This window comes from Kryptolebias marmoratus, linkage group LG2 (genome assembly GCF_001649575.2).
Source record: "Kryptolebias marmoratus isolate JLee-2015 linkage group LG2, ASM164957v2, whole genome shotgun sequence".
Classification (NCBI taxonomy): Eukaryota; Metazoa; Chordata; class Actinopteri; order Cyprinodontiformes; family Rivulidae; genus Kryptolebias; species Kryptolebias marmoratus.
This window is the reverse complement of record NC_051431.1, coordinates 11,314,955-11,332,465: the sequence shown is the minus strand read 5'-3', so window position 1 is coordinate 11,332,465 and position 17,511 is coordinate 11,314,955. Positions and strand designations below refer to the sequence as shown.

At 46.5% G+C, this 17,511-nt stretch overlaps 1 protein-coding gene across 1 annotated transcript in view; it reads left to right on the top strand.

Annotated features, from left to right (window-relative positions):
- cux1a (cut-like homeobox 1a) overlaps positions 1 to 17,511 on the top strand; it is a gene marked incomplete in the record, with an annotated part of 60,938 nt that overhangs the window by 17,685 nt on the left and 25,742 nt on the right. The window contains 4 exon segments of the mRNA XM_025007716.2: positions 2,168 to 2,278; positions 6,925 to 6,972; positions 10,786 to 10,864; positions 14,750 to 14,887. Of these exon segments, the coding sequence (XP_024863484.1) occupies positions 2,168 to 2,278; positions 6,925 to 6,972; positions 10,786 to 10,864; positions 14,750 to 14,887 (376 nt within the window).

The window sequence follows — 17,511 nt, the reverse complement described above, 5'->3', positions numbered from 1 at the left end:
TCTGTTATCAGATGAATTTAGGTATTTTAAGGCTGCGTTCCTTTCTGACAGTCCGGTAAATTCGCTTCGACTGGGGACCAAAGTGTCAACATTTGTTCCATTCTCAGCTGCTGCGGGTCTCATTCACGCTGCACCGAGTCAATCGAGTCAAACCCTTTGAGCGACATGTTCCCCCTCCTCGCCTGTGGTGGCGCCGCACCGAGAACTACTGAAGGAAACGACACGAAAACCTCTGAAGAAGACACTGAGCGCAATTTCCTTCTGATGGAAAAGTAAACAAAAATGGAGTGGTGTCAGATTTTAGAGGTTTTAGGATTTCTGTTGTGTCTGTGGTCCAGGAGCCATTTCTCCCTCCAGTTGTAGAAACGCTCGTTTTGATCGTATTTACCCAGAAGGCCCTGTGCTGTAGTCCACTTCCTGCTTTTGGAGCGGTCTCCAGTCCGCTTGTGTTCACATATGCATTCGAACCACACCAGAGTTCACTTCAACCAAACCCAGACCGAGGTTTTTAGGAGGACCAGAGTTCACTTCTTTGGTCCCCGTCAGAGTTGGATTGAACGTTCACACCTCCCCAAACAAACCAGACTTTCTAGGCAAACAAACCAGAGTTGGATTAAAGTGGACTAAACAGGGCTGGTGTAAACGCACCCTTAGTTAGTAAATCATAATTTTCCGATGTAGCGCTGACATCTCAAAGCAGCCGGTTCCTCCCATCCTCGTTCCTTTATTCTTCCCTCTGCTATCACCCAGTTTTAATAATTACACCTCCGCCCATGAATTGGAGCATCTAGGTTTTGACAATTAATTTGAAGTGATTAAAATTTGCGAGCTCCCCGTCCTTCGTCAGGCGTTGCACAAGCGCCAGCGCATGCTCGGGTTCACTAACAGATAGCGCAGCTGCTCCATGGCCAGGGGCAGACAGGCTGCTACATCAACTGCTCCATAGGCAGCAAGAGCAAGATGGCATGTAAGCAAGTTTTTTTTTTTTTTTTTTTTCTTTTCTTTCAAACATCCTGTGCTGCTGAGCAAAATCCGCCACAGAAGACAGGCAAACGCTTTCTTTCTTTTTTTTTTTTTTCATGGTTTGTGGATAAAACGATCAGCGCTGGTCAGGGAATTAAACTTAATGCTGACGGGGGGGGAAAATCTCCTAATTAGTACTTGATCACAGAATTTCTTTAGAGGGTTGCGTTGTGTGTGTTATTTATTTATTTTTTTTTTGAGGGGCGTGAGCGTGTATGCGTGAGTGTGTTTTGGGACCTCGACGGCGGACTGAGCCACAGGGGCCCCTGTGGTAATGTGTGTATTAAATGATTAGTGCGTTAGTTAGCATAACGGCCCTTCAGCAGCGTTTAATCACTCTCAGGGGGTGGGCGTCCTCACAGGGGGTGCTGGATGGAAGTGGTTAGGAGGGGATAAGGGGGAGGGAAAAAAATGGAGGAGGAGTGAAAGATTTAAGCCGAGGAGACAGAGCTGCTGGTTGAATGAGTGAGTGAGCGATCGGATGGTCTGTGGAGGGTTTGCAGGAAAAGGAGTGAGCACAACAGAGGGCAGGAATCCAACAGAAACACAATCCAGGAGTTGCGACACACTCGGCAAAGAGAGAGAGAGAGAGAGAGATACAATCTTTACAAGTCCTGAATGCCTTGTTAATGTCAGATTTCAGCTCATCATCTGGAACAAGTCCCATGAATAGCTATTAATAACAATGTAAAATGGATGTGGACGGAGGCAGGCCCGAGCTCAGCCCTGGCGACGCAGTTGTCGATAATTACGTTGTTGTCGTTATGTTACCAGGGGAGGAGGAGCCACCCGGGGCCGACAGTTAATAATTCCTGTGAGCTAACACCTACCTACTGCTGCAGAAGTTTACACGTCTGCCACAGTCGCAACTGACTGACAGGCCGACGGGCCAGGGAATGGCTTGCACACCGAACCGCCGGCGTAGCTGTGTTTTTCTTGGCGGTGCGGAGGTATTGTGGGTCTGTCCTCTTCCAACGCCGCCGCCGCAGCGATTTACGCTGCAGCTAAACGAGTCGTTCGCACCTTGATAGACGGGTGGGCCGCCAAGTGGGGAAAGCTTCTCCTGCCTTTGCGTCCTGAATGATAGTAAAGATGCTTGTGATTAAAATAAGTGTTTTTGTGTGTGTCTGTGTTTGCGTTGCAGAAAGAACTCGACGCCACCGCCACGCAGCTTGCCAACAGACAGGACGAGAGTGAACAGTCGAGGAAGAAGCTAATCGACCTGAGCCGCGAGTTCAAGAAGACCACTCCAGAGGTGAGGCGACAGAAATGTACAGATGAGACCAAAAAAAAACAAAAAACAAAAAAGGCCTCACTGCACGTCTCGCTCGTCTTTTTGACAGCAAGAGTTTGCCCGCGTCTGCTTTCTTCATCAACGTGGCTGTGATTATTTACTGAGAAAGCAGGGGAGGAGACGGAGCAGGGATGCAGGCTCGGCTCCCAAAAATAGTCTCTCCATTAGTTTCCCTGAAATCCTAAAGAGACAAAACAGAAAACCCCTAAGGAGTTTGTATTATCTGACCTAGTTTTTTATGTGAGCAGAAAGTGTGGTCTGGGAGTGTGTGTGTGAATGTGTGAGTGTGTGTGAGGCAGAAAGACAGAGAGGCAGGGCTGAGCAGGAGGGGGGGAAGGAGGAAGAAGAAAAAAAAAAAAGTGTGACAACACTACTAAGTGGGATCAGGAGGGAATTCTGTCCCGTTCCTGTTCCCATCTCTCCTCCTGGGAATATTTGTTTCATCTCCGTTACCAAGGCAACGCATTTCCAACCTCACAGCGAAAACAAAAGTATTGTTGTGTTTATTATTGGCAATGTCACCACGGTGAATTATTGATGAGCGGCGTGTATTATGGATGAGCGGCGTACACGGCGGGTAGAAAACCGTCAACTCTCGGCGGAGCTGGTCGGCAGGCCCGCCGTAGTCGCCGCGGGACGAGGGCCCGAACCGAACCCTGCGCCCCGTCCCTAAACTCACTTCCAAGCCGTAGCGACGCTCCGAGAGGCGGGAGATGTCCACACGTAGAGGAAAACATCCAGAGGAGCAAAGGCACAAAAAACACACACACACAGACACACATAAGCAGATAGCCTAGATCACAGAACAGGACACACACATTCATCAGTGTAACAAGGCTGTGATTTAGGAAGGCTCCTCTGGCGTCTGTGTGGCCCCTGGCATCTCCCTGGTATGTGGAGGAGGAATCCGAGCCAGGCGAGACGAGCGACAGGATTCATTACAGGGCTGTAACAGGCTCAGTAGGATTCGGCACTAAAACTCTGGGCGGCTGGAAGTACAGGAACATCAGAGCCCACGAGCAAATAGGCCGCTTCAGAACGTGCAACGGCCTGCGCTCGATTTAAAAACGCCCCGATCGTCTGGTGCGCGTTTGTAGACTTTGCGTTTGTTGTTCATTTATTTATTTTATTTTTTTTTTTTTGGCTCCGTGTGTGGTTGACCAGCCCGTAGAGGGGGCTGTCAGCTCTCTGTGAGATCACAGTCACATCAGATCAGACTGCATTAAGCTGAGCGGGAGTCCGTCTCTGATCCATTATTCAACAACCAGGAGACCGGCCCACGTTGACTGTGTCTAGTCTGCCGAGCTGTACTCGGCGTGAACTGCACTCACAGCCTGCATAATAACACACACGTACACACACTCACTCACACACTCACTCACACAGCGGCTTTTGTAGCGTTTTGAAAGTAGTGCAAAGAAATGCAGCGTGAAAACAAAGTTTTTATAATTCATCAGGACTGACACGCTGATTTTGAAAAGGGGAGAAAAAAAAAAAAAGATTCCTTCCCAAGACTTCATCTCTCTTCGCTTCCTAGATTACCTAAATTATTTAATCCGCTCCTAATTTTCTCTTAGTTAGGCTTGCTTTCCAGCAGCGTTATAAAAGGAAGGGTGGGAAGGATTGTAAAATGCCCCAAAGATTGCTGACCAGAGGCAGTGGTAGTAAAATAACTTTGTGTGTGTGCATGTGTGTGTGTGCACATACACACGTTTGTGTTTAGCTGCAGGGCAGACAGACAGCGAATGGGAGTTCCTTACTCCCTGGAGGATTCCTCGGGCTGGCCTGTCTGCTGTCTGCCGGCAGCTTACACACCAGCCATCCATCTCCTGCTGCCTGGGCCCCTCAACACACACACACACACTCACACACACTCAGACTGACCGTGGTGTCTGTGTGCATTGTTATGTTATATGGTCATAAATCTTTGGAAGTGGAGGGGGCAGGGGAAGGAGCACCCGTGAGTGGACCACAGAGCTCCAGTGTCCAGCAGGAGAAGCTCACTGCTGCTGGTCTGTTGTGTTATCAGAGTGTTGTTTTTTTTTTTTTGGTTTTATTTGTTGGATCCGCTTTTCTCAGGTTCGTGTTCTGCCTCGAGTCTTGAAACAACAAAGATACAAACTGGAACGATGATTGCTGGAAGTTCTGCTGACCTGCCACCGAAACCTCTGGTCCTTGCATACAGCCACTTTAAAGCCATAATGGCAGTCAAAGTACACGACTTTTCAACCTTTTTGATTCTCATTTTTATGCTTCTAACAGTTTCTGCATCAATAAATGATTGTTTGGAGGTCAATGTAGCTCAAACTCATGAGGGTTTTACGTTAGAAAACAGCAAATATTCCTCGACTTTATTATTTAAGCTTGTCAATCAGTTATAGAAATTCTCCCGTTAGAGTTCAGAATATCTGATCTTAGTCTGATACCTGATCTCCAACTTTAGCTTCAACTCCCCAGAATGACTCCACTTCTGTCGCCGTTTCTTCTCAGAAGAAGAAGAACTTCACCATTTCTCCTCCCACCTGCCGTCTCTGACACCATCCTTTTCCCACCGACTCCGTTTACATCCGGGGATTATTTTACTGACTCGATATCCACAGAGTCCGAAGTGAACTTATTAATGTTCGAATGTAAACAAACGACTCGTCATTGTTGGCAAAAAAACACGACTCTGCTGATTTCGCTCATTACAAATTATGGTAGTGAAGGATGCGTATCTAGAGGTAATTTTATCATAAATACAAGACATTCAAATAAAAAACATTGAAAAATCACGTATTTTGACATCTGTTACAGCATTAAAATGTCATGAAGACCAGTCGAAGACAAATTCATAAACTGCCAACTACAACATGTTTGTTTACCTACGGAAACAACCGAAGTGACTGAAAATAGGTCAACAATGAAAGAGCCGTTCCAGATAAAGAAGTCTAACAACATAAATGTATTTGTACATATTAACACTCAGGTTTGTTAAGTAAAATATGCAGGTTAAGAGGATAAAAGTTCAGGTTGAAACAGTAAGCTCTCCGGTGTAGAGGTTTTGCAGAAGCTGTTTGTTTTAACGCCGACCTCTGTCTCCACCTTCATCCTCGACCGTCGTCTTGCTCGTTATTTGAACCCAAACGTCATCTCTGAGACTCCTCGCATGTCCGCCCCATTTGTCTCCCCACGCAGACTAACGTCGGCCATGTGACTCAAAACTTCCAGGTGGTTTTCGGACGAGTCACCGGTGTGCTTTGTTTACGTTAGTTGCGTACCTGCATTTCAGAATTACAATATAATGTCAATATATCTGAAATATGACCGGAGTAAACTCTGTCAAACTGCATCATTTGCTGTATCTTGCTGTTCAAGATAACCTTTTTTAATCTTTAATTTCATAATTAGAGTATCTTTAACTCCTCATTTAACGAGTTTGAACTGCTCACATAGGTGCTTATAATCTATTTTACTTTAGTCTAACGATTATTTAAAGCAAATTAAGATAAGAACGGTTTATCAATCAAAACGACACTTGCACAGGTAACCTCACAACTACAAGGAAAGTGATCTTTGAGCTTAAAAATATTAAAATCTCAGTCAAATGCAAATTTCCCAACAGTGCCTTATGTGGTGGCTTCTGTGAGGGGGGCGACCCCAGAGCCGAGGAGGGCGGGGCCAAGGGCGCGGGTCATTATCCGCAACAAGGCAATATTGAATTGGCCCCAGACAAACAGCCGCACCGACCCCTAATGAGGTAACAATGAAGCGGGGTCACAGACTCGTGACCTGTCCTAAGCCCCAGACAAGGGGCCTGTCTGGACCAGCCTTAGATTAGTCCGGGCCCAGACGCTGGTCACAGGTCAGCTCGCTCCCCGCCGCCTCCTCGCTCCGGGCTTTTTCAGAGGCACCGGGGTCTCCTGAGCTCGCATCTGTTGTTGCCCCACTTAGCGTCTTCGTTAGGCGGCTCGGCGAACGCGCGTTTCCTGCGCGTGTGTGTCCACACGCCGCGCGAACCGAACGCCCGCCCGCCCGCGTACAGAATGTCCTATTCCGCTGTGCTTTTTACCGCACGCTCCAGTTCAGTCTGTCAGGATCCGGGCCTGCCTAACAGTGTAGCGATTTGCATGTTCCCCTGATACGTACTCGACTGGGCTATCTAATCTGGAGCTGCTGACTCGTACTGGAGAGTCATGCGATGGGACTCGGAGGATTGGGGGGGATGGGGGGGGGGGAGCATTTGCTTCGTTGGAAAAAAAAAAAACCTGGTGTGTCGTTAACGCGATTTGCATTAACCGTAAGGCTCTATCTTCTGCCTCCTTCCCCCTCTGACTCATGCACTCGGCGGCGCCTCCGGGTGGCCCAGGTGGTACCGCACCTGTTCTGTGGAGGAAACCCGGTCCGGCAGAGCACCCGGGGCCACAAACCTGGCCTCCTCCCGAGTCATCACGAACGCGCCGCTCTTGTTTTTATCGGCAGAACGGAGAATGTGTGCTAACTCCGCTGCCGTTGTCGATGCTTTTTAACGCTGCCCTTCTTCGTATCTGCTGCTGTTGTTAGAAATAAAAAATGTTGCCTCAGTTTTTCTGCTAACGTCTCCATTTTGTTTTTTGTTTTCTTTTTAGGACTTACGGAAACAGGTTGCTCCTCTGCTTAAGAGCTTCCAAGGAGAGGTGAGTGGGATATTTAGAGAAGTTATATCATCAATAATAAGCATTTCTGCCCTCGTTCGGGGCTTTTTTTTTTTTTTTTTTGCAAACCATGTTTGACGTTGGTTGAATGGCTTTGTTTCCACTCTTAGTGTCCTTCTCTCCCCTTTTTCTTTCGTCCTTCCTCTTCACCATCTCCTGTTTTTCTTTTCTTCTCGTTCTCTTCCCACTATCTCATTTCCCCGTTTTTTTCCTTCTCCTTCTTTGCTTTGCTCTGCTCTGCTCTTGATTTTCTGTCCTATTCATGAAGTGCTGTAGCCCGAGGGTGTGTTTAAATTGCATCCTGAGAAGAGGGGGAAAAAAAAAAAAAAAGTCACCACTAAATCCTAGCTCTGGCCAGTCACAACTTACCGACAGCTATTTCCTCAGACTTCGTGTTTATGTTATTTGTCTTTTTGTTTTTCCTTTGTTGATCTGGCGAAGCACGTTTTGTTTTCTTTTACCCTTTTTTTAATTTAATATTTCGCCTTTACGTTTTCACGTGCCCAGATCAATGAGAGGTGACTCGTGCGTGCATGCGCTAAATCACACACCTAATATCCCCCTCTATCCCCCTCCTCCATCATTCTGGCCTAATTCCATCGTGGCTCCTCCTCTCTCTCAGCCACGCATTTCTGGTTCACTCCCATATGTGAAAGTCAGAGGGTAGGAGTGGAAGCGGATGGTTAAGACTGGGGCTTTATTTGGGGTTGGAGTGGGTGGATGGATACACGCCGACACACACACACACAGTGGAACACACACATGCACTCAAGCGAAATCATCTCAACAGATAGTGACATGGGTTGTTTTCCTACTGGCCATAGACTATTACAGTTTAACACCGGGTTAGTTTCCATATTCTTGCGTTAGAGCAACAAACACAGCCAGTGGTTACGTAAAAAAAACGCTGTAATTTATCGCGGTTTCACCATGTTCTGCTGATGATCCGCAGTCTATTTAGAGAATAGAAACGGCAGCAGCATAATTGGGGCTTTGTCAGCTGTTTCCACCATCCTTATGTTGACACACCTCGACAGCGCGCGCGCACACCACAACACGGCGAGACGCGCGGTGGGTGGCCGCGGAACCGAGCAAGACATTATCTTATGATTATTGAGATAATACTGTACACCCGCGCCAGTCTCGGAGCAGCCCATCAATCAGGCTACTATTCAGCTCGATTGCGTGCCACAACACGAGTCGTTCTGAGAATGTGTAATTTTAGCCTGTCTTTGTTTGTTTAGCCCTCAATCCTTTGATCAGGGACAAGACAGCACCAGAAACCAAAGGGGGGTCTTCTCAGAATCCCACAGTAAGTTATCCTTTAGCGTCACCCTCTTTCTCCACCACACACCCCGGAGCTGGAGTCATTACTAGGCGAAGCTCAGAGGGAAGGAGAGAGAGAGAGAGAGGGAGACCGCAATAAAAAGTTTCAGCCCAGGATACTTGGAGGTCTCGACACTTTGTTTAATCTTTGTCATTGAAAGGTGGATGCCCTCGGGTCATAATTATTACCAATAACAGTACGGTTTCCACAAGGCCTCAGTTTGGTAAACGGGTTACGTGTGTGTGTGATTTTTGTGTGTGTGTTGCATGCTCAGTGTTTCTTGTTGGTCCATCGATCAGATAAGCTTTTCCATTATCCAAGGCTTCAGTCTCTGCTTCCCATAGCCTCCCCTTATCAGACTCCACTGGGGCCACACACACACACACACACACACACACACACCCTCTCACACACACTCGCAGGTCAGCGTGATGCCCTTCACACACTGTGGGTTAGATAGGGGAGCAAGGCGGTGCTGAGTGATGGTGCCACAAGGTGCTGACGTATGTATGTATGTGTTTGTGTGTGGATGTGTCAGGGATACCTTTTGCAATTGTAAGCACTTCTCATCAGTAACCCACTGATACTGGTGAGGTTTCATTTGTGTCACTTCATTTGTTGTGCTTGCTGTGTGTGTGTGTGGATGGGGGGTTGATGGGGGCAGGGGAGCATGTAATAGCAGATGTCATTGGGATTGGTTGAACGAGCCACAGTTCGGAACAGCAGGGTAGTATTTGCAAATCCTGGGTGGTCTTCTAATGGCTCTGGTCCCGCAGTTAACCTGCTTTTAACTGTAGGGTGTGTCCTACATTAAACGTCTATTTCCTGCCTCCCATGTTGCGCTATATAAAGCTGCTGTACCACTGACCTTGGCCCAGTCATCGTACAGTCATACAGCTGGTTTCCTTCACTGCCATCAGCAGATCTTTTTATTTTTTTTTCTTCTTTTTTCTTTCCTGCTGATAGTTTCTGCGTGCTCCTTATCACGAGCTCGTGTTGTGGTGCTCAGAATGTCCAATCAGATTTTTTTCTGTACGCACAAGTTCACTATTGGTATGTGATCTTCCACCGATGGCCTTGAATCAGAGTATCCTGATCACACAGCATGTAGGAGATAAAAAAGAAAGACAGAAAGAAAAAAAAAGTTGAAGTACATGATGCAGCACGTTTCGAAGCCGAGTCGTACGAGTACAGTGTGTGTGTGAGAGAGAAAGAAAGAAAGAGGGGGTAAGGTGGTTGTGTGTGTGTGTGACGGAGAAACATGTGAGGAAGATTGACGCTGGAAAAGATTGGGGGGGGAGAGGAAAAAAAAAGAATGAGTCAGAGCATCCAAGTGACAAGATATAGACTGAGAGAACGACAGAAATAAAAAAAAAGAAAGAAAAGGAGGGGGAGAAAAGAGGGGAGGGGTGCTGGCACCAGCCCACTCAGGGCCAGATGTTTTGCGGCTAAAAAACTAGAGTGAATCAAAGCCATGTGAAGAGATTTATTAGGTTCCCATAGGAGCCCAGGCAGTATTACACGTAGCCTGTTCTGTTTACAGTGGCAGGAACCCCTAAACCACCCATCAACTCCACTACTGGCTTGGCTGGGAATGTGAAGACTTTATATTTGGACTTATATAGGCTTTTGTCTCCTGTTCCTTTTTTCGAGTTGCGAATGTGCTGGAGGAGTTTGGAAGCGAATCACAGGGCTGTTTAGTCTGAGTGCCTGAGCCAGAGCAGTCGGCTGTAGCTCTGCCCGGCACAGTAGCACCATCTGAATGTCTTTATTTGGCATCTGTTTCCCTCAATTTAGACTCGATTTCAGACGCGTTTCGCCTACTGTGTCTGATTCTCATATTGAAGCGTGCCACGGGGACCGTGGTGGAGCTCGCCGCCGCGCTGACGACAGCGCAGGAGAACTTCAGATTTAATCTCCTATAGATCCGACCTAATACCGTCCGTTTCAATAATATCGGTGATGGAGCGCACGCCGCGTCCCCTTGTGTTAATGGCTACACCAGTAATGGATCCACACTGTATTGCTACTAAAAGCTGACTGAATAATCTGCCCCTGCTGTGGCTGGAAAGACTGAGCCAGCTGTTTAATGATGTCAGCGTGCTGGAGGGGGAAACAAACACCCTTTTTTTTCTTGTTTCTTTGACTGACGGACTCGGGCACGCTCACCCGAGGATGGACGGACAGACAGACAGACAGAAGCACAGTGGTGCGCGGCAAACGAAACGCGTCCGTCAGCAGCTGAACAGCTGAACTGGCTTCACGAGAAGGAAACACCAAGGCAGCGCCCCCCCGGTTAAGACAGCCGTGATCGCTGGCAACGCCCCAATGCATAGTGAGGATAGACAGATATGTAGACTACTCTCACTGTGAATTTAACAGGCCTTCCTCTGGGGTAAACGGATCTGACGTTCAGATCCGAGGTGGCGGAACTGGTAATTAACCGTTGTTTGTTTTTTTGCTTGCAGATCGACGCCTTGAGTAAAAGAAGTAAAGAAGCAGAGGCCGCCTTCTTGAACGTCTACAAGAAAATAATCGATGTCCCAGGTAAGAGGACTTTTCCAACCAAATCCCTTTTCCCTAGAGTCCCCCCGTTTCTCGGCCTTTAATTTGAAGTTGCAGTCGCACTTCATGATGTGAGTTTTCTTTTTTCTATGAAGCAATAATACACACTGATTCTTCTTGTACACCTAAAAAATTATAAACAAATGAGCATTTGCACTCTAAAAAAACCCTAAATTGTCAGCTTCAGTAAACCAGTTGTAGCAGCTGCGTCTTCATTTCTCTATGTAACTCTGTGCAGCCGTGGCCAAATGCCAGTTTTTATAAAGTGGCCGATATTGGCCCATTACAGCCAGTCTGCCAGTTAATCGCTCCGTTTCTAAACTCCGCTGCAGAATGGGCTATATGCCTTTGGCTTTTGCAGATTTCTTTTAATGTAAACAGACTCAACATCAAAATGCCCAACTAGTGATATAGCTTTTTTATTGACAATAATGCTAAAAGTAAAACATTGAAATACACTGAATTGGTTGTTGCTGTTTGTTGAGATAATAAAATATTTTCACAGAGAAATATGACACAGTTGAGATAATCTTTTATGCTTGCTATGTATAATTGACCATAATATGAAACATAAGATTTCTGAGTACATCAAAATAAACATTACAATGGTTTTTGTACCAAAAAAACATACATATATGACTTTATTTTCACTGTTTTTAATACTAAATAAATGACAGAGACCAAATAAAATATCCTGGAATGCCTTAAACTAAACATCGCAAAACTTTTAATACATGTAACACAGAAAATAATTGTGTTTGTGAGGCTGTTTTTTGTAGAAAGGCCAAATCATATCACTTGTTTTGAAGTGTGCCTCTGAACATTTGCTTTTAAGGCCTAGAAAGCCTCTCTGCTTCGGTTTTATACCACAGAAAGAATCAAGACTTTCTTCCTCTTTGTCTTAAACCCACGAAACACGAGGTGGTGGCTAAAAAGTGAGTGGAACGGGTAAAATGGATGTACTGTTCAGACAGCTAGAGTCCAAAAAAAGGATGAGCAGACCGTCCGTTATGAATAAGAAAAAACATGAACGACGCTGCCCCCCTGGTCCCGCCTCATTGTTCGTTTGCTTGTGTGACATCCTGATGTCTCCCCGTAAACTCTCAGCTCCCCGGAGTGCAGCTCTTAGACGGCCCTTAGGAAAAGGTCCAGCTGATATGGATGACGGGTTTGGCCGGGATTGGTGGAGACAAAAGTGCACACGCGAGCAGCCAAGAGAAAAGTTCCAGAGACCGCTGTGACTTGTGCTTGCTGGTTGGAGATTTTCGGCTGTACGGAAACCCAGGAGGGGCCCCCGGCACGTAGGAAAAGGAGTTGAGTTCATCTATAGCGTAAGGAGGTCACCGTATTCCCACATGGATAGACCTACAGTAATATCTTTGGATTGTACTGCTCCCAATAAGTCAGCGCCAGCACTGACGGGGCTATTCTTAACTTGCAGCGAGACAATGATGTAATGCCCGATGCACACATGCACAGAGACACAAACCAGTCTGACTAATGCAGCAGTCTTGAAAGAGGAAACAGTGTGTTTTCTTCTGTCTTCTGTCAGCTGAAGGCCTGGATACTCGGCCCAGTGTGCTCTGCTTTAGATTAAAGGTGTCTGGTGAGAGCGTTCAGCACCAGTGGCCCACAAGTCAAACTGTTTTTAACAGGCTGTACAGTTGATTTGGAGGGTGTGTGTGTGTGTGTGTGTGTTTGAAGGACAAAGGTTTGATAAGAGGGAGAGAAAGTTAATTTTCAAGGACGGAAAAGCTGATAGTCTATATCCAGGGCATACGGTTATGTTACTTAGTGTTTGTTTGTGTTTGTGTGTGTGCGCCTCTGTCGGCGAACATGCGTGTCTATGTGAAGGTGTGTGTGTGTGTGTGTGTCACCTTGACAGCACAAAATCAGCACGAAATTCCCCAATCGTTCTCTGCTGATCTCTCATTAGCATAGTTAAGATATCTAACTGCGTCAGACATGAGACACACACACACACACACACACACAGCTCCTACCCCCAGCTGTAAGCTGTCAGTTCCTCTTATCTGTACAACACAAACACACACACATGCATAAACTGCTCTTTTAGCTGGCACGCTGATGAGCGTTGCCTGCGTCTCTTGGCTGCCTGTCACCAGTCTGCCACCCATGAGCACCAATCAGATGTGATTGGCCTGACTGACAGGGCTCTCTTCATCACACTGACAGTTAACCCTGCTGCGTGTTTTCCAGAGTCGCTGCTAAAATGCCTCTAGAAAGTTGCCTTTCTTCCTCGTGTCTCCATTTCTCTAATCTCTTATTTACCTCCTCCGCTGCCTGGTTTTTACAGCTTCACTTTGTCCGACTGTCTGCTCTCATGTTTCTCTCTTCGTTTTTTTTTTTTTTTTTTTTTTTCTCTTTTTCCTCACTTTCATGCCGCATCATAGTGAACACTTTGGGCTGATCACAGCTCGGTAATCTCTCTCGTTAATGTGTCTCATCTGTGTTCCCGTTTGGTATCTGTTCTCCAGCTCTCCTGCTGCGTCAGCATTAGCCCCTCCGATACGAAGCCCTGCGTTTATCTCAGAGCTCAACGACAGTTTTGTGATACACGAGTTGATAGTGTATCGTTTAAGACACTTCATGGGAGAGGTTTTGTCTGTACGGGAGTTATCTTTCACATCCAATGATCTAATTTTGTTTTTCAGTGACTGTATTTTAGATTTATTGAGCCAATAGTTGAAGCCATAGTATCCCTTGAAGGAATGCATATCTCCTGCCACCTTTAATGCCAGACATTGTAGATGTACAACCATATTTTGCTGACAGACCGGGTCGACGCCAACAGTTAAAGCCAAAGTTTTTAGAAAACATATTGCTCATTGTGTAGTGGTCAACTTATTTGTTGCGAGCGTAATGTTCAGCCTCTTCCTCACCTCATTTTAGCTCAGTATCTGTAAAAGTAGGCGAGTTAAAGCAGCGTTTGTGGTTCCTGAGTTCAGCTGGCTGTGGCGGCCATCTTGAATTGAGTTCACTCCGAAAGCGAACTGGTTTTAGAGGCACGTCGAGCGATTGCTTTCTGTAAAACTCATCCCGTGGTTTATGAAAACGCGCTAGAGGGTGGGCAGTCCTGGTCCCCGAGGGCCTCCATCTTGCAGGTTTTCCTTGTTTCTCTGCTCCAACACACCCGATTCAGATTAAATCACCTCTTCATGTTCTGCAGAAGCCTGTTAATCACCCATTGATTCAGATCAGGTGTGTTGGAGCAGAGAAACAAGTAAAACATGCAGGATGGTGGCCCTTGAGGACCAGGATTGCCTACCCCTGCTCTACACAAACACACTCTCAGGCAAAAACATTAACTCCTCTTCCTTTTGGCTTTTAAAGAATATGAAGACATGACGAGAGGAGGATAAACGGAGCGTGTGTACAGTAAATCTAACTGGAAAATACATTAATATGACTATTAAAACTTGGTGAATTTAAGCCCTTAAAACAGATTCTTTTGATCATTTCAGGATGAGATAATTCAGCGTAAGAGCTTCGTTCTGCTTCTACAGGAACAACATTTGTCTGTGAACGGTTAACGCAGGAACATGCCTTATAGGGTTTCTGTTAATTGTTATGTTTCGGTTCTTGTGGAAATCAATCATTTTCCACAGCGAGATCAAAGGTTAAGGTCAGCTCCCAAACATTTGTCCTGAAGCCGTTAGATTCATTGCCTCGCTCAAGGACGCCTCACCGGGACGAGCGGCCACTCTCATACGGCCTTGACTGTAGTTATTCCTAGCACACTAGGCCACCTCGCCGCCCTTGCTTGTCTGATATGCTTTGCAGTGTGTTAAACATGGCGTGTGTGTGTGTGTGTTTGTGTTTTTTTTCTCTCTCTCTCTCCCCCAGACCCTGTACCTGTGTTGGAGCTGGCTCAGCAGCTGCAGCTGAAGCTCCAGAGGATGCACGACATTGAGACGGAGAACACCAAGCTTCGAGAGACACTGGAGGACTACAACAAAGAGTTCGCAGAAGTTAAAAACCAAGGTTAGAGAGGAGGGGGGGGGGGTGTGCTTAGGCAAACGATTACAGATATTTCTCACTTTCAGCGTGCCATCGAGGCACGCCGAACGCTTCTTTGTTGAACCTTGTGAGTGGTAGGAACACAAACAAAACTCTGTTTGACCAGAGGAGAGCTCTGCAGAACAAGCAGTCAGGAACAGGTTGGTTAAGGATTATAAAATGCCGTTATGACTGCAAGAAGCAACGCTGTGGCTGGGAAGAAGAGGAAGTTGGCAACCATTCAACCATTTCTAACATTTTCTCCACTGACAATCAGTAAATCTAGCTAAATAGGTGGAATTATTATTACTATTATTCCCCAAATTAATTTAAAACTCTGAACATGACCTCCTCCGGTGCAGGTTATGTGTTCAGTTAAAGTTACCGTGGCGATCCTACCAGTTTAAAGGAAGTCTTTTATGACATGAACCTTTCTCACACTTCACCTCTCAGGCTGGGCTTTAAAGCCTTTACTGCTCGACAGTGTCACACATGAGGATAAAGATAAATCAGAGTTGATCTGTTGCTTTATACTCCTCTGAATTGGAATGGAAGGTAGTCACAGAACTGATCTGAAGTGTATGTGTGTGGGCTTTAACAAACAATGCTGCTGTTTAGTCTGTTTTATAATGCCGGTTAGTAGATGAAATACTAAACATGTTTATTTTTTATTTCAAATGTGTGTGGGGGAAAAAAAGAAGCTTAAGCTCGAAGGTCGTGTCTCACTGGGCTAGCTGGCGAATGTTATTCACGAGGGAGTCTTCAGAACGTCTCGGGACGTTCGTGGTGGTTCTCGATTTCCTCCCTCGACTTGCTGAGGGTTTCAAACATATTCGCACTTCCTCTCAAACAGTGAGAGTCGTTGCAGACCCCCCTCGAACGCGTCTCCAAGCCACCTGAACCGCGGTTAGCGCCTCGAACTGGCATAGAGAGTCCTGGAGCTGAAAACAGGAGCGCCCCTTTGACAGGAAACATCCGAGGCTTCAAAGGCTGCCCTAAACGTGCCCGGCTTCGCTTCAAAATGTACTCCAGCTGATTACATCGTAAACGCAGGGGGGGCATGGGGACCGCCAAGGTGGGTGCGATGTAGGTGGAGGAGGACGACAAAATAATGTGCACGACCGAGTATGCAGTTTAACGAGCTGTTTGCGCGACACTCGGCTCACAGGTGCCCTGGGCTTGGGTTTGAGACTGCAGCAGAACTTTTTGAGTCCAACAGCTGTGAGAATCGTTTCCTTCCTTTCCTTCTTCCCTACCCATTTGAGTGTTTTCCACACGATGGAGCATTTAAACCAGTCTGACCAAAATCTTTATTTTCATCTTCACATTCTTTTTCGGACATGGCAATAAATCCACAGCTTCTGAATCCGTTTGTGGTTCGGTTGCTAAAGTTACAGAAGGAAAGAAACCTTCTAAAGGTTTTAAAGTGGAATATATTTACTTCTTTCCTCCCAGATTTGTGTATCTGCACATACAGTACGGCATTAAGATCATTTTTGCCTTTTTAAAATCTAACACCACCCAATAGACTTGTCGAGGGTTAAGTCCGTATTTGAACATATTTAATGACTCATGCATTTTTCGGAAACACACAAAATGTACAAGGTTTTACATTTTCAAACAGGTTTTAAAGAGGGGGAGGAGGGGGGAACAGAGGCGCCGTTTCATAAATAAAAAAAACGCAGTTTTTACCTCCGGGGGTAGAAGAAAGATGGAAAAACTGACAAAGACAGAGAGACGAGTGTGAAGTGGTAATAAAAGCGATCGCAGCCTCAACCGGTGAGCGAGCAGGGAATGTTTTGGAATCTCCCCCCGTCCTTTTTTTTTTTTCCTCCCCTCCTTCTTCTTCTTCCTCTTTTCCTCGGCGAGAGTTAATTGGAACAGCTCGATAGCGGCAGGGTTCCATTCTGCCATTGATTTTCCTGTTCCCTCATCCTTTATCCCTCCTTCCCGCCTCAATAGATGGGGGATATTTAAACCCCCAAAACACACTCTGGAACTCCCACTCCTGTTAAACGAACACGCGGACCCGGCCGCACACACACACTCACACACACACACACCAAGGCACACAGAGTGCAGAGGCCATTGATCCCCACAACCTAAATGTTTAAAGTTCAGTTAAGCAGTTAAGGGGTAAGAGGGCTCTAAGGGGACTCTCCTCTATTGATTATGTGTCAGAGCTGTGAGACTGGAGTTTAAATCACACACACACACACAGAGTGCTAAGAGCCCTCAGTCCAAAGCATCAGGCAGCGTTGCTTTAAATCGTTGTCTCACTCACTTATATCTTCCTCTGAAAAAACCCACACAAACACACTGTTTCACGCGCAGACGCCTGTTTATTACTCCGGTTACGTGTTAGATTTATTTCAGGCTGCCCCGCGCGGAGAGCTCAGCCGTCAGCAAGTTGTGGGATTCCACTTCTAATGAATACAACGTAGTCTCCACCAGCGGCTGATTGAATATTCCGTACCAGTGGCGGATGCAGAGATTAGGCTGGAGACCGTAGGGGGGGGGCCGAGGTCTTCGCCCGTTCGTCTCGCAGAGGAGGAAGACGGGATACGAGGTGCCGTCTCTTAAGCGGAGGTCGGCACGCCCCCCCCCCC